Source organism: Pseudomyrmex gracilis, unplaced genomic scaffold (genome assembly GCF_002006095.1).
Source record: "Pseudomyrmex gracilis isolate BER0280 unplaced genomic scaffold, ASM200609v1 scaffold_64, whole genome shotgun sequence".
NCBI classification, from domain to species: Eukaryota; Metazoa; Arthropoda; class Insecta; order Hymenoptera; family Formicidae; genus Pseudomyrmex; species Pseudomyrmex gracilis.
The window spans coordinates 219661-244324 of record NW_018020648.1 but is presented as its reverse complement, the minus strand read 5'-3'; the positions used below and the strand labels follow the sequence as shown (position 1 = coordinate 244324).

The window sequence follows — 24664 nt, the reverse complement described above, 5'->3', positions numbered from 1 at the left end:
ACCAGACCAGATGCGTATCTCGAACGACGCGGTTATTATTAATTTTTTTTTTTTTTTTTTTTTTTTTTTGTTTTTGTTTCGTTGCTTTTTTTCGTGTTCTTTCGTTCTTTCTTCGTCGCCACCGCCGCCACCGCCGCAATATCTTTAATATGCACGTCGCGATAGGCAGTTAATTGGAGAAGCGAGCGAGGCTTTTTTTCCCCTCTAACGCGAAACTCAGCGTGACTCGGCGAGCTTCGTCTTCTTCTCGGCTCATCAGCTGGTATTTATTTAAGCGATTTATCGGCCGCATGTTGTAACCTGCACGTACGAGGCAAGTGTCCAAACGGCCGGATATTTGTCAGAGAAAAAATTATCGGAGATACGTCAAACATCTGACAATTAACGTAAAAATTTCTCAATTGTTCTGAGAGTTTATTAATTTTTAAGATATTACACGCACTAGATTAAAACGTGCACACGTAAGAAAAAACGAGACATCGATTTCACACAAAATAATTGTAAATAAATTTTTTACTAACGTATTTTTTAAACACCACGACGTCTATGTCGCTGCTTTAATTGTGTCGTGATTACGTCATCGTTGCACTTACGCTATCATCGCAAAAGCAAGCACGTCTAGTTTATTCCGCACAGCTAAAACGATATTTGTATGTAAACGCATCGCGTCACAAACATTAACATTTGCTTGTGGTGGGTGTACACGAAGAGAGAAACGCACGCTGAGGAAAATAGTGCGCTGAGAAAAAGCGCGCGCGCGCGCGCGATTGTCCTTCATCCTTCGCTTTTTTAGCTCCACCTCTAATCCGTCCGGATCCTCACGTCCCTGCATATCCTATAGAATGTCTTTTCCTGCTTACAGGGGTAGCGGCACCGCCCTACCAGAATCTCCGGTCGACCGGGTCGGCAACGGATGGAGGTGAGTGATTTTTCTTCCCTCTCTCCCTCGGCTCGCGGCTCACCTTTCTTATACACGACATCTCTTTGCATCTCCTGCTCTCCTGCCCTTGTAGTATAGAAAAAAAAAAACAAAAAATGCGAAAATGGATCCAGCGCGAATGACGATCGCACATCGCGTATGAAAAATTTGCGTCTACAACACATTTTCTCTCTCTGTCTAAAATAACCAATAGTTATTAAAAATTACAAATTTGTTGTTACAATTCGAGCGTGTGCGATCAAACATTTTACAGTTTCAAAATGACTCGTACTCGAAAACTTCTTCGCAATTTCGTGATCTTAGAAGTTACAAATCGACAGATCGAAGAACTCGATATGAGAAAACTTTATATCGAACCAAATTATCATTTTGATTAACAAGAGAACTCGTGAGAATTGGAGAGAAAAAGTTTTGCTCGCAATAGTCAAATCGTAGAAGAAAAACGTTTTAGAGCAAGAATTGCAATTCGATCGATGCCTGTAGAGCCGCTTGTGTGAGGAAAAGTCAAAAAGAAAAAAAAAAGAAAAACAATCGCGAACACTTGCAAAATAAATCGAGTCTGAATCGAGCACTTTGAAGAAAAGACTGATCTCTTCAAAGTCTGCCAGAAAGACCGAATAAAAGGTTCTTTTCGAAAGAGTATGTCCTTCGGCGCGAAAATTCTCCAAGGGGTGCGTGGTCGCTATTGATTCCGGAGACTGTGCCGCCCTTATAACGCACCCTCGCAATTTCTCCCTTCCTCCCACCGAATGTCTCTCTCTCCCTCTCTCTCTCTCTCTCTCTCTCTTTCTCTCTCTCTCTCTCTCTCTCTCTCTCCTCGTTGCTTTCTCCTTAGTTCTGTTCCCTTACACCACGCTTCTCTCACATCGCCTCTTTCACCTCGTCTTCTTTCTCTTCCTCTTCTCATCTTTCACACTGTCCTCTTTTCCGAAGCGCTACCTTCTCTCCTCCAGATCCGAAATGTTCGGATCTCCTTCACAGTGTGCTTATACCGATCCGCCCTCTCCTGTCTCTCCGAAGGGGTTAAAACTACCCTCAATTTCCGGGTTGTCTCTGCGCTACTCGGTGTTGAAGCACCAAACGTTCAACTGCGATCTCATTTGAAACAGAAAAAAATTGCACACGGAGGACTTCGAAGTGTCGATCTTTGAATTTTTTTCTGAAAGAACGTATTTTATTGTTACGAAGGTTTTTCCTTGTGGAATTTTAACGACACAGCCTCAATGGCAGAATATATTCGAGACCACTTTTGAAGGGTTTCCCTTTTATTTATACATCCGGCCGTTTCGACCGACCTTGAACAGTCCTGTCGAAATCGAAGAGTTCTGCCAAAGGCTGGTGAAGGCCAGCCCATTAAATTTTATACGCCCGGAAACCATTTGTCCGATGATCCCACGCGCACTTCAGGCCCCGCACGCTTCACTGATAGCGGTATTTACGAGCCATGCAACTATTAATTATCCTTAAACGTTACCTGAACCTATCCCAATCCTCCCCCCCCCTCCCTCATTTAAATTAGAAACAAAGAATAGCCGACGCGTCATGCAGTTCTCGGCAACCGACGCCGAGTATAGTTCACTTTTTGTCACTCGCGCGGACATTTTTTCTTACGTGCATTTTCCCGAATTTACACAATAATTTTTCTACACACACACACACAGAGATTTAACGCAATTTATATCGCAATTTTGTAATTGATCGTAAAATCTGTGTGAGATTTCACGGCAATTTTCCAAAGCAAAACGCACACGAGGAAGTTACAAATAACGGAAGGCGCTTGTTTTCCGGGGCGCCGTCGCGTAGATTTATGCTCAACCGAGGGGATAATCGATCGGCCATTCAACGGAATTAGTCTGATCGAGACAAGATGGTCGATCGATACGCGCGATGACTTACGGTAACACAGAGAAACGCGCGTTTGAACACGTGGTTGCGGAGACTTATGCGCGAGAAAGGGACAAAGGATATATTATAAAAGTTTCTTCATTTTTTTTCTCCTGTCTCGCTTCTCGAGTCAAATCACTTCATTGTTTCGCGACGGAGATGTGTGATATAATTGTATGATAATACAATCATCATCGGCCATTGTCTCGCGCGGATTTATTTTACCGATTAAACTTATGCGCGCATCAATATAATCGTTAAGATCGTTACGTTGAGAAAAAGAGAGAATTGTTATCGGGACGTGCGATCGAAAATGTAGTCATTGCACGTGTACGGTTTTATAGTCGTGTTGTTTGTAAATTGTTCGGTAAAAAACATTGAGAAAAAGAAACTAAAACTGCGTTTCCTTAAAACAAAAGTGTTAATATTTTTAGAGGAAAAGTGTAGAGAATGAGAAATTTTATTTTAACTCGCTGCGCTTCAATTAGAATACAATCGCTTGTTATAAATTAATATTGCAATTATAGATCAAAGCCGAGCAGTAACGATTTGACGGGTGTTGTAACATAAAACTTTTTAATTACTTGACAAGCTCTGTACAGGATAGTGAAATATTATCTTAATAATATAATCTCTCAAAACCTCGAGATTTTATTTTATATTTTATCATCATAAATTGTTAGGTTAATTAAGAGATTTTACGTGAACGCATCAAGTTGTTACTGTTCAGCTCGTGGTTAATTTTACTAACACACACAATTGTTTATTTCCAATCACATCTCTAAGTGATCATTTTATTTGAGAAAAATTTTTTCTGCTTCTAAATTTTTGAACGGCATAGAATGGCGCACGTTGCTTCGCAACATACGTTTTCACGACGTTACTATGCGAGTGTCGGCGATCTGAAGAAAAATGCACTCGATGATCCTTCGTAGTAGGTTCGTTCCTGTAGATACGAATCCGCGCGCGCAGTGCTATAAATGATAAATTTATTTCAAGGATAACACCCTCGTCACACATCGGCGAAGATAATGACCAGCGGATCATAAGAACGACAGGAATATATATATATATATATATATATATATATATATATATATACACATATACCCGGCGCGATCTGCACCCATATATACCTGCGGACGCGCACAAAAGAGAGGACGAAATTCTTCCTCTTCTCTACCTGAACTAACAAAAGAGACCCCGTAACGGAATCAACCCTCGGCGCGCGAGAGACCCCCTTCCTCCCGATAATCTCTCTGGAGATCGGCCGATTTCGAAACCCCGCTTCGAGATGCTGTACACGAGAAATTGACTGAGTATAGTTGCCGCAGTTTCCGGCATTAATGAGTCGAACATCTATTTCTTGGAACAATGGATGACAGCACTTCAAGTCAGTCCCGCGATAGAACTGTACGACGCTTGCGACCCCCTGCTGGTCGCAAGCTGATCGGCGGAGAGAGCTCTTCAACAAGTCAACGATCAAAGACGACGACGACGACGACGAATTGTGTGCCCCGGTGGAGATTCGCCAAATCAAAATTCAAATGGCCATTGTGCGACAAAGAGGGAAGAGAGATTTACCTTCAGTTAATTTGGATAATTTGCACGCAAGCAAAAGCGAGATAATTTTCATAAACGTTTTTCTTTTGGAAAAACGTCTGAATTTTTGAAATATTTTTTACAAGAGAAACTAGAGAAAACCGAAAGAATCCTCTGAATGTTCTCTCTACGACGGGATTATAATTTTGTTTGCTGGCGAGAAACCTCATAAATTTTTTGTTACAGGAGGTTTCTCTCTTTTGTCGTTGGCGCAAAAATAAAAAAGGAAAAATAAATATCGCATACATTCGACAAAGATAATAAAACCGAGAGCGAGACGAATCGGCATCTTTGCAAGACGTTTAGAACAGTGCAATCGTAAAACGATGCTCGAAAGATCCTTAGACCCTTAGACCCGTTCAAAACCTTTGGAATGTGGTGAAAATGCAGCAGGTATATGTTCAAGAAAAATCACAGACGAGCATACAGAAACGTTCGAAACCCAAGATAATATTGTGGAGAAAACGTTGAAGACACAAAATTATAGAACGAAAAATGTCGAAAATACGAAACATAAAAATATGGAAGATGTGGTTAAAAAATTACAAAAGATTGAGAGTTGTCGTAAAATTAAATTAAAAAAAAAAAAATTCAAATATTAAATTAAATTATAAAAGTTCTCGAAATAGAAAATCTATTTTTTCAAGTAAAATTTTCACGTTATACATTAATGAAAAAAACCAAAATTTTGAACTATAAAATAGAATTTTATTAATATAATTTATAACAATCGGTTATAATCTCTTGTACAGAATTAGGTATGTGTGCGAGTATTAACAAAGTTCAGTTTGTAAAAACAATTCTTGAGTCAGACAGTCGATGAACGACTGTTGTGAACGGAAATATTGTTATTTTCTTTTAATATTTGGGAGTATTACTATATTCTTAACCGCAATAGTACAATGTGTGCCTAATCTTAGTACCTACCAGCGTCCACCGAGCGGCGCCTCCGCTCGCGGTCAATGACGCGCGTCTTCTGGTATCTACGCACTATGCGATACGGCGCATATCGACCCCGATTACGGCGACGAGCCAACTTCTTCCCTCGATTTACCGTCCACCAAATCTCAATTTATCTCAGTCGTTTATCGCAGTTCACACAAAAAGACAAAGTCCTTACGGGCACAAATCGATTTCAAACCGGGCGCGTCGATGCGAAACTGCGAATCTCGCGGGAAATTCAATTGCAAATCGGTTCGATGACATTCTTCTCTTGCGACAAAGCGTGTGTGGAAAACGGATCGACTCATGTGCGCAATTAAAAGAAGGTGAGAAAAACCGAGAAACGGAATCACTGCTTATTTTCCGAGGAAAAAACCTTTGAAGAAGAGGCGATAGCGTGTATCCTCCTCTCACGCACGCGTCGTAAGCCGCCTCCTCAACGAGCGGCTCACCTTTGTAGTGGGGAAGCCGGCAGCGTAGAGGGGAAGCCGGATCGTTTGGTGGGAAACCGGCGTGATATGCGGTGGGGGTAGATTGGGCGCGGCCTACGGCGGGACCCGCGTAGCGCGTGTTATAAAAATAATATCAGTGTACCTAACGCGCTTTCTCGCTAGATATCCCGGCCGATATAGTCGCGCAAACACGCCGCTCGAAACTCTTTGGTCTTCTTCTTCTTCGTTGTCGCACACGGCCGGAGAACACGACGATAACGCCTGATATAACACAACGTTCATTGATCGTCGTGATCGTAAAACAGTTCCGAGATCGAATCTCGCTTCAATCGGAGAAACGGAGCGCGCGGAAAGAAAGAGAGAGAGAGCAAGAGAAAAGAGGGGGCGAGAAAGAGAGAGGGACATCCCCACGTACGGGCCAGCGCCATTGACAGCGTGGTATTGCGTGGTATATCGGAGCTCCTGAGCCGGATATTACACGTACTAGATATATCGGTGTCATTTGGCATATCGGAGTAATTGGCATTTAACCGGTACCGAGCGTTTCGGAGCTCGCGACTCTCGCGCGCGTAATACCATCGCCGGGAATTAAAATCCGGCGTGCGAAACGGGAAGGAATTACACACGCGCGCGTAATACCGCACATGTGTCTGTTCGCCAATAGCTATCGTCATTTCGCGAGCGACGACATCCATCATAGAGTCCAGTGATCGGACAAGCACACGCTCTCGGAATCGTCGTCCGGCGTTGCGGCCAATCGCGTTCGGGCCAGTCTACGCCGCTCGGTTGGTAAAAAAGCGCGAGCGGCTCCGATACGTCGAGAGGATTCCTACGTCGGCCCAGAACGAGAAGGGGAAACCGAGAGAGAGACCCCGAGAAAGAGAGAGAAACAACGAGACATAATTCGCTCGGAGGGTGAGAGGGGATAGCGCCAAGAAAGAGAAAGACGCAGGAAGCGGACGCGAGCGGTGCGTGCGGCAAACAGAGACGGAGAGAACAGAAGAGCCGAAGGGAAGGGTAGGGGAGAACGACTTGCCTAGAAAGCTAGGTATCGGCGAGAGAGGCGACGGGGAAAGCTAGCTCTTCACCCACCCGCACGGGTTTCCCTTCAGTTTATTCGTAGCGACACGATAGTCGCTTTTTCTCTCTTCTCCGAGTGCGAGCGGACTAGTTGGATATTGGTGGTGCTCGTTGTCACACACAGTTTAATCCACGGCATCGAGTTGATATAATCGTCATTACCGGTGACGTAAATCGTTTTGGTGTGTCGTCACAAGAGAGTCTCGGTCCGTGTGTGTGGAAGGGAGCGGCGTGCTCGAAGGAGGGAGCAAAAGGAACGGAGGAAACGTAAATCGGAAGAGAACAAGGAAGAAGGAGGGAGAAGTAGTAAGGAAGTGAGTGCGTCGTAATCGCGGGAGGAGCGCGATTCATCACAAAATCGTTGAAACACTCCGGTGTGTTCATTGTGTGTCGTCGTCCCGACACGTACGTCGTGTCGCTCTTCTTATTTTTTTTTTCCGAACGAAGGATCTCCCGAAGGAGAGGGTGTTGTTGAGGCCCGAAAGTGCACAAGTACCTTTACACACTTGTCTTCCCTTCCTTTTCCTCTCTCTCTTTCTCTCCCTATCTCTCTCTCTCTTTCTCTTTCTTTTCGTTCCCGCACCTTCGGCGGTGGCGCGGGAGAGTTCAGTCAGTGTTTTAGTGCCAGTGTTTAAAAATCTACCTCAGTCGGCGGATTTGCGGCCGATAAACCAGTTGTAAACGAAAGCGTATTTAACAGAGAGAGAAAAAAAAATAAGTATATATATATATTATATATATACAACACACACATTATATAAATATATATATACATATATAAAAAGAAAAAAGAAACGGAGTGCGAGAGAGCGCGTTGGTCTCTAAACCGAGTTTGTGCGCGAGTTTTGCGCGATCGCGAAAAGGCGAAGTTTATCTCAACGTTACAAACATGTCTACTCTGGATAAGTTCGCGGAAGGCGTGCAGAAGGAGATGGAGCGACTGGACATTGAGGAGAAGAACGGCGNNAANNANAGGNAAAAAAAAAAANTAAAAAAAAAAAAAAAAAAAATCCAAAACAAAAAGAAACACTAAGCGTTATCTCCTGTTGATTGCCAACGACCCTTAATACGCGGAGAGATTTCGGTTGGCGAGATAGCGTTTCATTGAGCATGTAATTTAAGAGTCAATTTCTCTTTTATGTATCGTTTCTTTTCTATTATTCCCGAGCGCGGTAAAAATTCCACGTGTTCGGGGACAGATTTCAAAAGGAGAGAGAGACAAATTTCTCAACGCTAAATATTCCATGATCCGCGATCTATTGTGCTTGTAATTCAAAGCGTTTAGGTTTACGACGCGACTCTGAAACTTGGAGAGAGAGAAAGAAAGAGCTGTACAATAACAGACAGCGAATATATCAAAGGTCGCGTTTAGAAACACACACACACACACACACACAGTTATTTCGTTTAAGAACATTCAATTCCGTCAATAATAGCAAAGTACAACGCTATCGCGCGAACACGTTATGTTCAACTTCGCTTAAAAAAAGTAAGATATAAAAAGTATTAACTTGGATCTGTGCGAAATCTTAAAATTGAGATTACGCGATCGATGATAAATTTGCGCGCGAATCGGTACGAAGTCAAACAATCGACGAGTGGACATCTCCGTTTGCGTCTCCCGATGATTGCGTCAGGCGCAAATTTGTTTGCGAGTTTCGGTTTTCTAAGTCACGATTGTGCAACGACGACGCGAGGCAAGTTCCGGACATTCTCCGCTTCCGCCTTCGTCTCCGGGTCTTGATCTTTTCGTTCTTAGCTCTTTGGTGGTTGAGAATAAAATATTTTAGGTCCACTCAAAGGGTCCACGTGTAAAAAAAAGAATCGTGTAAAATCGGACTTTTGTTCAAATTTTTCATTTGATTCGAGGAAGAATAATAAATCGCGAGTGAAGTCGCGAAACGTTTCCCTACGCGACTTCAAATCGTCGATAGTTTGTTTTTTTGTAAAAATTGTTTTGCACGCACGTTATTTTTGTACAAATTGTGTTTTTTTCTAACGCTATATAGCGAAAATATATACGGCGTTACTTCGCTCGCTGAAAAAAAAGACTCGATTGAAGTGGCAATTGCAATTTATATCTTGCGCGGGGTCCCCGTTTCGATTAATATATTACCTGTCGATTTACGCGTCGCGAGACAAATATAATGGCACGCAAGTGCGGCGAAATTTCGTATCGCGATTTTGCGATCGTGTGTGTGCGTGCGTGTGTATCGTTTAATCTCACGGCCGGCGTGAATTACGGCTCGCAAAGTCAACAACCTCTTCTCGATAAATATCGCCGATAACGTAAATCAAATTACGCACGCACACGCTTCGTGCGCGGTCGTGCGCTCTCTCTCTCTCTCTCTCTTTACTCCGCCATTATTATTACTACTCGCATGTACTCCCAGCGGCGTTTCGTACAATTTCACACCGCTCAATGATCAGGATCGGCTTTAAACGACGGGCGCTAAAAAAAAAAACAGAAACGATCGCGAGTGTAATTACGCGAAAATGATGTCACGCACGTTCCTCACCCTTCGTTATTTACATAATTACGATCGCGACAAATTAACGAAATCTCATACGAAATTAACGCGACACAAGCCGTGGAGTTGTAATTGCTATTTATTTGGTTATTAATTGATTTTTATTTAGCGTTGCTATTGTTTTAATTGATTTTTCGTCAGCCACACACGCACGCGCTGTAACGATCGTGGCATATATCTTATTATCTGTATTAAGAATCATTACACTCGTCCGAAAACGTTCGCTCGATGTGTTATTGGAGTAGCTCTTTTTTTTCTTTCTTTCTCTCTCTCTCTCTTTCCTCTTGAAAATTTGTGTTATAGATTTTGTGCAGTGACTCATCGTTAAGTTATTTACGAAAACAAATTTACGAATAACAATTTCTCAGCGACACACACGATAGTTTCTACAAATATGTTATTTTTTGTATGACGGAGAGATCACACATGACGGAGGATAAGATACATTCATTTTAACTCCGTTTTCAACAGCAATGATCTTCTCTGTTGCGAAAAGAGAGATTATATTTGATTGTCATCGGACGGATTTCTCGCTGCGAGATGTAAAATAAATCGCGTAAAAAAATCCGCGCGATACATTAAATACGTTCATTAGATTTGCTAATTAACGTTGTTTAGTTTGTCGCTATCCCTCCCAAATCAAGGAATTACGATCGATAGAAAATAAAATGTTACAATCGATAAAAAAATAATATTTGAGTCGCTTCTGCCGGTGACCAGCCATAGTTCTCTTTCTTTCTCTCTCTTTCTCTCTTTTTCTTTATCTGCTTAAGGCGGCCCTGGCCTTAGTATCGCACGTAGCATGATTTCGTGGTCGTCCCTGAAACGGCGTCGCCATCAGTATGGTGGACGTCACACGGAAACTCTTTTCGGCGAAGAGTTTATCATCGTGTACGCACGATGTTTACTCATCGCGTTATCGCTCGATCGGAATTTTTTAATCGGGAAAATCGAAATACAAAAATTTGTATTGAGAAAAAGGTTTTACCAAGGCTTTTTTCCAAAAATATATTCACTGTCGTTGTGAAAGTATTTTAAGTGCTGCACTTTTCGTCAGTTTTTTTGGAACACGAACTGTAAAGCACGTGAGCATGCGAGTTACATTTTTTGAAAAAAAAAAAAAAAAAGTTAAGGATATAAATTTCAAACGAATAGACTCTCGTTTCTTGCAAACGAACAATATTGAAATCGCGTGGGAAACGGTTGAAAGCACTCGTTTGTGACGCGCGGCGCTTTGGTTTTGTACTTGCGATAAGTGAGAATTGATCGAAAATGGCGACAAAACGGAGAGGGGCGAACGTATCGCGTACGTGACTTCAAGAATGACACCCCGTAAGGCGAAACACACATCGGTGTGACTCATTCGAGAAGATGGAACAATAATAGAGCGAGCAAATCGACAAAAGACTTTCCGTATCGTTGATATATAAACAAAATGAGGTGCGCATTTTCGTGACTCTGCCGAGTCATCGCGAGAAATCCGGCCTTAAGATTCTTTTACAATATTCCGACCTCGGGCCTGAAAATTTCGACTTCTCTTTCGGGATTGCGGTAATCGGCGATTGTGTTTTTTTCAACTTCCGATGATAAATTTCGCGCGCGTTTCGCGTGAAAATTAGCGGATTTGTGAGAATCGCGGAAAAAGGCGCAACTGCGCATGTGAGCTTTTCTTCCGTTTGCTCACCCACGTGGAGAGAACTCGTACATCAGGTACGCGCGCGTGCGTATCCGCCTCGTGACACACGCACGCAATTGAGGCCAGAAATAGTGGCGGCGCACATTGCGCACTGTGTGACGTCGCGTAAAAATAACGCGGGGAAATAGACCATGTATGTATGTATAACGCGCGCGCATATATATACGGTATTCATTGTGACAAAGTCCGCGCCGGAAGCTGACAGCAAATAAATAGGCGGAAAAAGCAAGGATGAAAGTAGAAGAAGAAATACGCGCGTGTTTATGCATTCGACAAAGTTGGTTGCAATTGCGAAAATTGCGCATTTGTCGCGCGGGATAGAGGGGAAACAAAATAAAGAGGATAATTTGTAAAAGCAATTAGAAACCGTGTTATGAGAGACGGAAGTTTTGAAAGGGCGTTCGGAATAATCTGGTATTTTTTTTTTTCTTTTCTCATCGGTGCCGAAAGAGAAACGTTTTGTTACTCGCGGCCACGTTTCTCCGAGACAAAGAACATTGGGAACGTAGAAGAGACTGTTTTTAGAACAGTTGTCATTGTCGTCGGAGGGAAAGGAAATGTGTTCGCGAGATTTACCGGAGATAAGCCGGTGTGAAAAAAAAAAAAAAAAAAATGAGCGCTCTGCAAGCGAATTTGTTTCTGTTTTCTCTTGTTTTGTTTTTACCTGGCGTTATATTAAACCGCGTGCGCGTTAACGCGCGTATCGCAAGCTACGCGATATTTTTCTAAGTGTGTCCGCGCTTACGTAATTTTCCATTACGTAAACGCGTGACGACACGCACAATTACGTCGGGAATTCTTCTTTCATTTCGGAAGACGTCGTCGCGCGATTCGAAGGCGCGATTCTTCAAATCGCGATTCTCACGTTCTTTCGAAAACTCGCGAGTTTGATTCGAACATCGCAATCGAGAAAGCGCAAATTTGTGCACTTGAACGTTCACATTCGATGCTCGCGGATAGAATATTTGCAAGAAAAGTTTTCAAATCTCGAAATTACTATCTAAAGTTACACAAAGTGTGGGAAATAATTTTCTCGCGCGCAGCAAATTTCTTCGCTGCGATTTTCTCGCACGACTCATTGATTTGGCTCACAGTTTGGCCCAAGAGTATGACCGAAAATAAAATTAAGTCACCGCGGCGACAACACGCCGTACGTTCAAGCAACGGATTGTACATTCGCGATTTTGTTTTTCCCGCCAATTAAGATCGCGCGTTTGAAGCCGCGCTTCCAGTCGAAACTTTCCACACGAAACTCCCGCGCGTCTCGTCCTCACCGCTCCGCTAAATCTCCTAATAGCGATCATCACCGGCTCTTGTCGTCTCCTACGTACGTATTTTGCTGTTCATATTCCACCGCGCTCTTCACATCAAACAAACAAAGCGTAAGATTTCGAACGATCGCGTACCTATAATCAAGGCCAAACAAGATAAATGTCCCAGTGACCGGACACATTCGTTCAAAGAAACAATTATATGCGTAAACGTTAGTCGCAACAATTGTCAATGTTTTTTTTAAACACTTTTAATTGTTAGTTTCTAATTTTACGTGCGAATAGTTTTTAATGTGGAAATGAACTGAATTGATGCGACTTGTTAGTGAACTCTCAGAAGTTACATTGGACGAGGACCGCAACGATGGTCGAAACAAAATTTTTATTTTGTAAAAAACGACCATAATATAATACAAAATAATTAAAATAGATCTTCCGGCCTTTGGGCTACAATTCGAGGCAGTTTAATAGATACATTATTTAATCAGATAGTGAACATAATTTTTAGTAGCAAATTTTTGGACTATAATAACGTGTTCTGTTTTTTTTTCACATTTTCTTATAATTACTTTTTATTATAATTATTTTTTAATGTCTAGCCAGTGGTACTCGTCCATTGGGACTTTGCGCGCGAAAAGTGCGTCATATGTTTGTAAGAAGCAGATTTTTGTCGGAGAAAGAGAATTGTTTTCTCAAAAAAAGAACAAAAACCAGTAATTTGATCGAATGTCGTTTGACGGATATTTTCTCGGAACTTAAGTGATTAAAGCAAAGAAGGAACGTATGGGGTGTCGACAAGCGTTTTACCTCAACGTGAGACGAATAATCGAAGGATAACCGAAGGAAACCACAGAGCAGTCTTGATAAAATAACACGAGACGCATCGCCAAAAATTCGATAACGAGAAGATCTCGCACGCGAGCCTCTCACGCGACGATCCTTCGCGAAACGAACTGTCGAAAGTCTCAAAGAAACGCATTTAATTGCGTTTCTGACTGAATGCGGAAAACGTCAGTTTTGGAGAATATAAAAAAAAAAAAATTAAAAAACTATACAATATTTCCAACTTTTAGTGGCGTTTTTGAAAACAAAAAATTCGCGCGAAAAGCTGCGCGAAGAGAAAGTTATGATGATTGTGTAACGATTTTTCGTCCGATCTCATCACCGTGTTTTCTGTAACGGGCGCGCGAATGTGTAATAACGAACAACTATTAGAATAATCTTGTAAGTAAACACACAAAGGAGAAGAGAAAATGAGATGGAGGAAGGCAATGACGAACTGGTCAGCAAAAGTTCTACGTGGCGGAACAACGTGCGTGACTTTAATTTGGAGCAAACGGATGCGGCGAATGCTCCGACGTGTGTTTGTCGGCGACATCGGAGTAATAGAATGTAAATGGCGAACACGCGGGAGATTCTGAGAAATTGAATCGGCCATCGTAGTGTGCTATACTTTCACGACCGACGAAGACATTCTGAGTCACTGCGCGGTCGTGCCGCCATTTTCTATCAGCATGGCGGTCCGAGCGGAGAGACGATATAGCAGGTTGTTATCTCAATGACGAGAAAATCCCAAGGTGAAAATGTGGTAAATTAATCAAACGGTAATGAGATTGTTTTTGTCGAGCAAATCGAACGGAACAAATTCTACGAGCGATGTGTTGCGTTGCAATTACGTCGAAATGACGACATTGTCAAATGGTAGCTGCGAAATATTGTCGCGTGTCACATTCGGACTTCGAATAGAGCGTCTCTACACGTTGTTCGTGGCTCTATCTCCCAGTGAAAACGCGCATCGCGCCTTTTTTCACGTCGGTAACGCAGGCACCTACGACACTGCCACGTCGCGGAAAATTATTTTCTCGTCATGCTGTTTTTTTGTTTTTCTTTAACGTGTTACAGATCGGCGTAGCAAATCTTGAAGATATTCTAGAGATACGTTTGCGTTTATTTTTCTTTTTTTTGAAAACTGCGATTCGCGTTGGTAGAATTTATTTTATACAAAATGTAATGACAGTTTTGTATGACGATATCAGTCTACTTTGTTTAAAAGATGACCGAAAAAGTCAGTTCTCAAAAGTTTTAGTTTTTCTTATATCGAATATATTTCTAGAAAAAAACCAAGTTTGTTTGCGTTTTAATTGCGCTGTAATACGCTTGAGAGAGAGAAAGAGAGAGAGAGAGAGACCTGATTCAATTAATAAGTAAAACTGTAATTTACTCGAGAGCTTTTGTTTTAAATTTGCTGAAAACCGATGAAATGATTTTAAATCACTGCGATTAAGAGAGAGCTTACATGTAGAATTTTTTTTAATTCGTTGAAGAAGTCGGGGAATAATTGTAGCAGAAAAAAAGCGACAGGTCTTTTTCTTTTTTTTTCTTTTTTGAGATACATGTCGTTTTTAGACATGAGAATTTTTATTCTTTGCATTTTATTTCGCTTCACTAAGAAGTAAAGTAGAAGGAAGAAAATTCTCGAACGTAACGCGTTACTTCACAGAAGAATGGTCGCCGTTTCTTCTTTCGCACCGACCTTCTCTGCGGTGTCGCCTGTATTTTCGGAAAAATGACAGACGGTCGGCACAATTTTCTTTCTCTCGCGTCAATCTCCGTGTGCTAACAGAACGTCGAAAAAATTTCTCTCCCGCGGGAAATCCTTCCCAAACAAAGAAGTTGGGAGGCCAAAAGTTATACCTGCGCGTTTCGGGGGGTTCTTAGGCAACTGAGGTAAATTTCCTGGAAGGCCTTCGTCAATTTATATACATATATATTTCTTTTCTTTTTACCTGAACAACGGGTCGAACGTACCTGAGAGAAACGCGTCTGTGAACAAATGCGAGAATAGACGGAAAAGACCTCTGCGTTAAATAACGCTATTCGGATTACCGCTGTCTTTTCGAAATTCTTTGCGGATTCTAAAGTTCTCCGCTTGTCGGTGCATTTGTTCGGACTGGCATTCGTTCAGTCGGATCGTATATTTGAGATTATCTTACGTTCATCTGTACGAAACCGTTTTAGGCTACGACCCGGCCTAAGACCCGCTTTTCGAGGATTTTTCTCAAAAGGTTGCAGAAATGTTGTTTTCTATTCTCGATCATTAGGTCCTGATCAGGTCTGACAGGCGTCTTTCTTTGTATTTTTTTTTTTTTTTTTTTTCGTCTTTTTTTTCATAGCCGTTTTTTTTTCCCGAAATTTCGTTTTCTTCATCGACAGCGAGAGAACGAGCGAAGCGCGCGATATAGAAAATCCCTTTTTACAAGTCGAGTTTGCGTGGATCACCGTGAGAGCTTTATTGATCCGACGTTCTATTGATCGTTCGGGGTCTTTTTTTTTTTTTTTTNTTTTTTTTTTTTTTTTTTCGTCTTTTATTTCATAGCCGTAGGATTTTTCCCGAAATTTTTTGGGCGCTGTAAAAGTTTCCAAAGGCAGCCGAAAGAAATTTCTGGATTTCACACGAAACTTCGTAACCTTCTGAATGCTGATCTCTTTATTGAGAAAATCTACAAAAGCGCGTTTTATTTAGTCACGAAAAAAATTGAACGTCTTCAATTTTCTAGCTTTGTAACAAATGATTGATGAAAAACTTCCTCTGCTTTTTTTGAAACGCGGATTTTCTGCTATGATATATTGTTCAGACAGAAAAAACGAATGATAGAAATGCTTTTGCGCGCGAAATCAGAAGCGAAGACAGTTTCTCTCTCAAGCCAAAATAGAGCGTAAAAATGGCGTCAGTGCTCAAGTTGGCAGCCGCCATTTGCAAACCGGCTTCTCCTTACCGATTAGCATAAGAGTTCAAATCGAGTTGGTCGCGTTCCAAGACTTTGCAGACTTTGAATTCGGTGAATCTCAAATGGAATAAAAATTTTTGATTTTGTTTTTTTTATTAGCGCACATTTTTTAAATAAATGGTTACAGAAAATACTTGGTTTCTCCGCGCGCTGCAACGCTTGCGAAAAGCGCATCCGACTACCCGTGGTCGTAACTTGCGCGATAGTCGCGGAATTTTCTTTAGTCAGCTCGCGCGCAAGTTCTTTGCACTCTCTTTGTCTCTTTTTCTCTCTCCGCGATCAGTGCACCCGCGAACGTTTCCACCTTGTGGCCGAAGAAGAAGACAGACGACACCGTGCTGGCTTACGAGTTTCTCGTCATCGGATGCGGTTCCTGGAAGTGCAACGGAGACGTTTCCTCCGAGTTCAAACGCGGCCAGCAGTTTCTTCGTAACATTGATTACATGGTGTCTTATCAAAACCTCGTAAGCGTCTGCCTTCGCTTTTTCCCGTTGCTCCCTGTAAAAACTCCATCTTGATTTTACATAGGGTACGTTAACCCCGAATCGTTTTTCTTTTCGCACTCTAGTGGGTCTCTTACGCACATTTTATTTATTTGAAAATGTTAAAAGTTGGCAAACATTCTGGCATCTCTTCTCTTTATCAGAAACATCTTGTGGGATCTAATATTCTGTTTGTTTAACAAATAAACAGTTTCACATAATTTGTTTTTAAAATAACTAAGAACATTCGAGAAAAATTCTCTTTATTCAAGTGTCTACTAGCGTGTCGTTTGTTTAACGAAAAAACAGAATTTTACTTAATTTATTTTTAATAAAGTTTTGAAAGGTGCTGTGCTCTTCGCAAAAGAGAGATTCAAGACCGAATTCAAAGTCCAGGATAAAATGTTTTGTTACAATTTAATTCTTTATGTTAGTTAAAAATTTGTTAGTTGTTTTTTTTTTTTTTCAAGATGTCGTAAATTTACTCCCGTCGAAATTGTTTTCGCGTGCCCCTTACGGGAGAGGCAGAACCAATCGTGACAATTTAGGCGAAGGACAAATTAGATTATCATAGGGTTTATGTTATGATTATCGTGTTGAGCTTTTTCTATCTTTTGACAACGACGTGTAATGCGAGTTGTAAACGAAGGGGGAGTCTTTATTCCTATCTCTTTCCGGTCGGTCATGAACTAGTCGAGGTCACGCGAGCTTACGTAAAAAGCCATGTATCTGGCTTTCGCGATCGAGTTAGAGACTCGCGGGCATATTATTTATTCAACAGCCTCGTCCTACTTCGAGTTTTCTTTCATCTAAATTGTGCAAGTCCGCGAATCGGACAAATGTGGTAAAAAAAAAACAAAAATAACGGAAGAAAGAGAGAGTCAAAGAGAATGGAGCAATAATTTGGACATTTAGAATTTATCGTGTTCTTTTTTTTTTATGCGTGTGTTTTCCTCCGAATCGCGCACGCGTTCTCGAGTTTTATTCGTCGAGGATTTATATTGCGTTTTAGTACCACGTGTATTGATTCAACATTCATACGCGGAATTATGTTGATTTAACATCAAAATGAAAGAGAAATTAAAACGCGCACATCACAACGTTTTTGGAGATTATTTTCAACCGAACTTGTTGAAGCGTTGGTTTGATTGAAGGCTGTTTTTTTTTTTTTTTTTTTTTCAAAACGACTTTTGTCAAATATTTTAATAGATTTTTTTTTATCTAACCGAAATCAAATTAAAGTCGGCGTTTGGCCGCCGAATTCTCTAACGCGTGAAAAGTCGAAAATAATTACATCGATGAGCGACTTTTGCTGACAAAAAAAAAAAAAACATTCAATTTGAAAAGCGAGTTACGAAAAACCGTCTGTCTAGTTTATGCCAATAGCGTCGCAGAAATTCTGATGACAAAACTACGTATATCATATGACGCCATAACTCGATAATTAAACCTCGAGGCCGGATTCGATGTTCCAGCGCCTCGTCGTCATTTACATTACCGCGACGTATCGTTACGATGTATCGCAACACGAAACCCCGGGACCGGAAATGATCTAAACGAAACGGGCGGCGAGGAATAGAGAGACGCGCGTTTACACACAGCGAGAAAACGCAACGATCGGAACAGAAAGAACGGAAGAAAGAAAACGATGATAGTGGGAGGGGGAGAACTCTCTCTCTCTCGGGCCCCCTAACGAAATTTTAATTAAATTTCATAATCTGGAGACGACGTTGTCTCGAGCATTGTGCGCGGGCCGGGACTTAAGCCTTTGTCACGCGACCGGCGGCGACGCGTTTACGTATCGCCGCAAATATGCAATCGTACCGGTTGCACTCTTCGTTGCAACCCGTCTGCGTTTTTCCTCCCCTCGCTTTCTCGCTCTCTCGTTGCGTCCCTCCGCGAGATGAATGCACCGGCCGTGTTGCATTTAATTAATTCCTCGCCGATTCCCCCGCGCGCTCGCGGCGGCGTCTCGACGCGCCGTTGATTTTATTTTTGCTTCTTCTTTTTTTTTTTTTTTTTTTTCGTCGCCGCGCATACACACATGCGGGCGCGCGCGCGGTTTGTAAATAACGGCTTTGCCTAAATTCGATTAAAACTAAAATCGACGCCTGGCGCCGCGCGGGACAGCCGCTTCCTGCGTCCTTAAGGCACGCATCGCAGCAAGCAGGATTACCTTGATGAATGATAAACGGCGGGAACCGGCGTATTTTTGGCCGCGAATTGAGGAAGAGCACGGCGTTCGAGCGAGCCGTTCATTAAGCGCTTCGGAATTATATACCGTTCCCACAAAGTGTTTAGTGTTTTGTACAAAAACGTAATAGTTGCGTTAATTCTCCCGAGCTGTTGTTTGCGGCTAATAAATTTCGCGACTGAACGGATTATCGAGATCGATCGGTCGTCATTGCCAAATTCAAAGTTTTGACACAAGAGAGAAAAGTAAAGAAATATTGAGAGTAAATAAAAACCTCAACTTTTATTTTAAATAGTTAAAAAAATTACATAAATGCGACGAGAGAGACGAGTCTAAAATTGGCAGCTTAGGAAGATTAAGCGTTGAATTATTTTGATCGTTATTCTTCATTATTTTTTTTTTTTTGTTATTGCGATTCGAGCGAGCATTCGAGGAGATTTTCGAAGAGAGAGGCACTTGTGAAGAGGAATACGACAGAGAGAGAGAAAGAGAGAGAGATAGATAGATAGAAATTCCATGAGTAAAAGTGAAGCGAATCCATAATTCACAAGATTCACTTTAAATATGCGTTCCTGAAGTGAGTGCTCGTAAATCGTGGATTCCTCCGCTTCACTTTTACTTTCAACGTATGAAAACGATTTCAAAGGATTTTGAAATCGAATTAATTGTGGCTTGTTTCACGTTGGTGGTGGTTTATATATATTTTTTTAAAATATGCGTAATATAGTTTTTACTCGGCTTTTGATCCGAGAGATCAAATGAAGAAATTTATTGCATCTCCGGCCGGCAACAATTAGCACGTTCTTAATTTTCACCTATCAACGTGATAAAACTGGTGGAAAATACAATTTTGAAATTAAATAAATGTAATGGAAAAGGTCGAAAAAAATTATACAACAAAAGATTGAAAAATTCCAACATCGGAATCGAAACAAACGACAACAACATTAGACGCGCAGACGAAAATCTGCTATTTTTTTAAATACAAAAGATTTTTTCTGTATTTTTTGTACTGAAAAAATACAGAAACTCATCTGAGTGTCTCGCGAGAATTTACGTGGAAAACCTCGATTTTGTTCCTTCTTTTCGCGCGCGCGCGAATGCCGAACTCGTTGTTCGATCCGATCTCGCCACGTGCCATGATCTCGCGAAAAGTGAAAAGAACGAAAATCTCAAGATCTCTTCCGTCAGTGCTCTCTTCGCGCAATAAAAGTGCCGCCGGGGGTTTTCTCTTTTGCATGAGGTCCCGGAGAGGAGGACCTCGCAGTTAAATTCGCACAAAGTACCGCGGCGATGCCTGCCGCCGCGACACACAGGCGTGTGTGCCTTCACCCACGCACCTTTCCCGAAGTATTGATTACTTTCCGCCTGTGGGAAGGAAGGGACGCGAAAGAGAGAGAGAGAGAGAGAGAAGAGCGAGGAGCGCAGGGCGGATAACAGAAGCAGAACGAGGAGGAGATGGAGAGAACGAAGGAAGGAAAGTGCTCGTACTTTCTCTCTTCTTACTTCGTCGCAATATTTTTCTCTTTTTCATCTTCACGCAAACACACGCGCACATGAGCAAACGCTTTATTTCGTGCGTAATTTTGATCACGCTTAGTTTTGCTTTTAGATTTCATGGTGTCTTGACAGTGTCTAGAAGAACTGTTTTAAACATATTGTTGCTTCAATTTAGAACACTCTCGCTTGTTATAAATTAATAATTATTACCAATTAAGGACAAATCCGAGCAGCGACAATTTGATGGCGTTAACATAAAATTTCCTCAATTATTTGATAAGTTGCACACATGACAGTGAAATCCTGATCAAACCCTAGAAAAGGAAATCTCTCAAATATCGAGATTTTATTATACTAGCATAACACAGGCGCGCATGATTACGCGCACGCTATTATTATTTTTATTTTAACGTGTTGTGTCAATGAACACCTGTCACCGCGATGACAGCTAGTGTGTACGTCTTACAAACCGTATAATACACATGATGTACATATGAGAGATATTAGAAATAACGCATGAAAATCACAAAAAAAGTAGTGAGAGGAAGGAGTGGAAAAACAACACGTGACTATAGTCACGTGTCTTTAAAAACCAGATTGAAATATACAAACCACATAATACACATGTGAAAGATGTCAGAAATAACGCATAAAAATCAAATTCGAAAAATATAGAGGGAGGAAAAAGTGGAAAACAACACGTTAATTATTTTTCGTAATTAATTATAGAATCGATTGTTTCTAATTTTCCGAGAAATTATTTCATTGAAAACATGAACGTTGCTTTCTAAAAACTTTCAAACAGTTTTGTGTGCATGTGCGTGTGTGTGTGTGTGTGTGTGAAAATATTTTTCCAACTGTGTATCTAATCGCGAGATGAGTTTTCATCGGCGCGAATTGTGTTCTCACATGAAGAAATCAGCAAAATACGTCTGCGATATTTCCGATAATGACCTCGACTCATTAGTAGCCCCCCGTGAGCGTGCCAGATTCCGTATCTGTGCCATCGGCCATTTATCATTTAGCGTTGCAAAAGCGGAGGAGAAACATAGAGCTTCTACTACACCCGCGAAGTCGAAAGCGAACACACGTTCGCCGATATATCTTTAGCGAGTGTATGGCTTCTGACCCGCAGTATGTAAGAGCCGTCCTTCTCAAGATGGTCGATCCGACGTTCACTTCTGACCCAGATCCTTAAAAACGGTCTGTCGGTCCGATTACACGCTCTAAAATTGCACAAATTTCTCGAATATAAAAAAAGGGAGGGGAAGGGGCACGTTCGAAGGGACGAAGCTCTTTTTCGAGATGAGGATTTTTATTTTTATCAGAAAATAAGGTCGTAACTGATAAAAAAACGGTGCATACTCAATCTCCGTTTATAATTGGTTTGTTCATCAATTTTCGACGGGATACGAAAATTCGCGCGACGGGTCTCTACGAGTCTTTAAAAACGTGACCCGGTCAGTTTCGACTGCCGCCGATCGATTATATTCGGCGAGTGTCCACCCCTTTTTTTCAATTCTGGAACACGTAGAAATCAACCCTCTGATATGTTCTTTGAGGGTCAAAAAAAAAAAAAAAAAAACAAATAAACAAACAGCCGTCTCGTCTCATTATATTTTTTCATTACTTTTTTTTATTGAATATTCATATATATTTTACATTGTTTATTACGGACTTTGTATCGCGTTGATTTCGTGTAAATTTTCACTATCTGCGTTACGTAAAACATAAAAAATATAGATTTTATGATAATTGCGCACCTTGGTCAGATTTCCGTGAGTGTTGCATAAAACTGAGAATAAATATTAAAATATATTCCTACATACAAATTAAAAAATTATCCTCGCGAGTTGTTTGCGTTTTGTCAATTTATAAACGTTTATCATCCAGACGTGAAGTTCTGACATGTAACTTTCATTAGATCGGTCCGAAGATCGAAGTCGAAAAGGGAGAGAATTGGCCGATCTATCGCAGATGGTGCGGTGGGTTCGTTCGTGGGGCCGTTTCCGAAAATAGCGCCCAGAAAAGAGAACCAGACGGACGCGGAATGGCACGCGAAATGACGGGCCCATCTTCGTTATCAGCATGCGCGCCGTCAATTTTCGTACATATAGGCGCGAATCGGCCGGTACGTGTGTAATCACTTTAGGCAGTAGAACTTTCGGAGTCTCGCCGAATCGATCCGCGTTTGTTCGGTCGTTTCCCCGCGGGCGGATTCGCGACGGCCGATGCACGCGCCGCGCGTGCCTTTGAATCGGCGCATCTTAAAGCGCGATGATACCGAAAGACGTTGGTGGAGAGAAAGAACCTGGTCGTCGCGCATGTGTTGCATATTTCTCGGGGAGAGTGTTGTCGCGGGTTTCGATCTTCCGCATTCGCAGACAGACGCTTCTCATCCGCATGGTTTTCGCTAATCAATCGCACAATTTTTATTGTAAATAAAGTACACAAATATCGTTTGACTTTTATTTTTACTTTATGCAATTAAAAGTTTGTTTTGAAATGCACCAAACGCATCCAGTCGACAGAAATTTATTATTTGAATGTTATTCTGTTACAGGTAAGCCGATTTCGATGATTATCAGCTTTTAAAGAAACTTGGGTGATCGAATATGTATTCGACAGGTATGACAATGTAGTTATTTTGATTTGTTTCTGCAACGCGTACATACACGCAAACATTCAGAAATAATGTAAGTTATTAAGAATTCGGCGAAATTTTCACGTTTAAAATATTATTTTATGCGTCTGATTGCAATATTATTATTATTATTATTTTATTGTACTATAATAATATTATTTTATTATTATTCTAATATTATTCTAGATTAAATTTTTAAGTAGAGAGAATTCAAAAGCTTTGAGGACATCAAGCGCGACGTCATTGATCTCATTTTTTTTTTAAGCAAAAAGCTTCAAAAAATTTACACGCGAAGAGAACTCGCGGGTTGTTTTCGTTTCCTTGGATTTCCAGTCTTGATAAATTCATTCAAATCTTTCTATTCTCGGCAATCTCGTATCGCCTTGCGTACGCAACAAAAGAGACCCCTGAAACTCGCACACACAAAAACCCCGATCGCCCCGTGCATAAATGGCCGGTTTCGGTCGGCAATTTGGCGCGGCGCAAACGCGCGTCGTAGACCCGGTCCCGTGCGCACAAACTATTTCTCTCTATCATTCCCGCGCCCTTTGGCCCGATCCTACGTGTGTGTATTCCGCTCGTTATGGCGAAGCGATGCGAGACCGCCAGCTGCGAAGGTCCTCTATTCCGGGAATGAGCGAAGAAGCGGGACGCGAATTCATTAATCGATCTCGGCCCGCGTTTTCGACTAGTTCTAGGACGACGCCGTCGCCGTCGTCGCCGCTGCTGCCGCCGCCGCTTCCCACCTGTCGCACGCGTGCTCGTTCCTCCAGGACGCAGTCGTCCCGCCCGGATCGTCCGGACGATCGCGAATTTCGAAATTTCGTGCGAGGTCGTCTATCACACCGCTAGGCAAATGTCGGAGCGTTTATTATAGTCGCAGACTCGCGGTTGTTTCCGACCACGACGAAATTGTCGACCGCTTTTTGTCACCAGAAATCGATTCCCAATCGATTAGAAAATTAAGTATTTGCCCCCTTACTAACAGATATATAGAATATAAATAAATAAATTGTATATTAGTATGTGCGACACGACAATTTCAGTTCGAAATTAATGCTCGTGTAATTACTGTATCTATTTTTCAAGTTGATTAAAGTAGATCGTCAGCCGCTTAGGTTTTTGTCATACTGCGCAATATAAATATCAATCTAACGTTGCCATCGATCCGAGAGCAGCTTTTACAAGATGAAAACGATCGGGTTCCAGTTATTTTGATTCCATGACATTTTAGATGCGCTTTGCAGATATTTTTACGTCATGAACTTTAACTATTATTACAAGAGAAAACGGACCGCAATTGCACTATGTTTTTTAGACCTCTTGAGTGACATTATCGTCACTTTCTTTTCACTAGCTTTGAGAAAATAATATATTTTATTGTAAACACGTGAAAAAATTGCCAGTGCAATTATATAATTATTTTTTTAATTAAACATCGTGACAATATTTTTAAAACAAATAGTATTTTTTACTTCAAGCAATTTTTATCTAAAAAAAACTCTTGTTTCGTCGAATAACTTAGAAAATAACATAAACATTTATTTAAAATAAAACTAATACACGTACGACCGCCGTCTGAGAGCAAGATCAGAACGTGACCCGGCCGGAATAACAAATCCACGCACGCTCGATCCCCGGGCTCGTGCACTGGCCTT

The 24664-nt window shown here is 41.5% G+C and overlaps 1 protein-coding gene across 3 annotated transcripts in view; it reads left to right on the top strand.

The window, feature by feature from the left end:
- Positions 1-24664, top strand: part of LOC109854372 (insulin-like growth factor 2 mRNA-binding protein 2) — an 85007-nt gene that overhangs the window by 32143 nt on the left and 28200 nt on the right. For 2 of the 3 annotated variants that reach the window (XM_020427403.1, XM_020427402.1), the window contains exon 3: positions 863-919. The exons of the other annotated variant lie outside the window; for it this stretch is intronic. In XM_020427403.1, coding sequence (XP_020282992.1) covers positions 863-919 — 57 coding nt within the window. The remainder of the gene's footprint in view (positions 1-862; positions 920-24664) is intronic. 3 annotated transcript variants of the gene reach the window in all.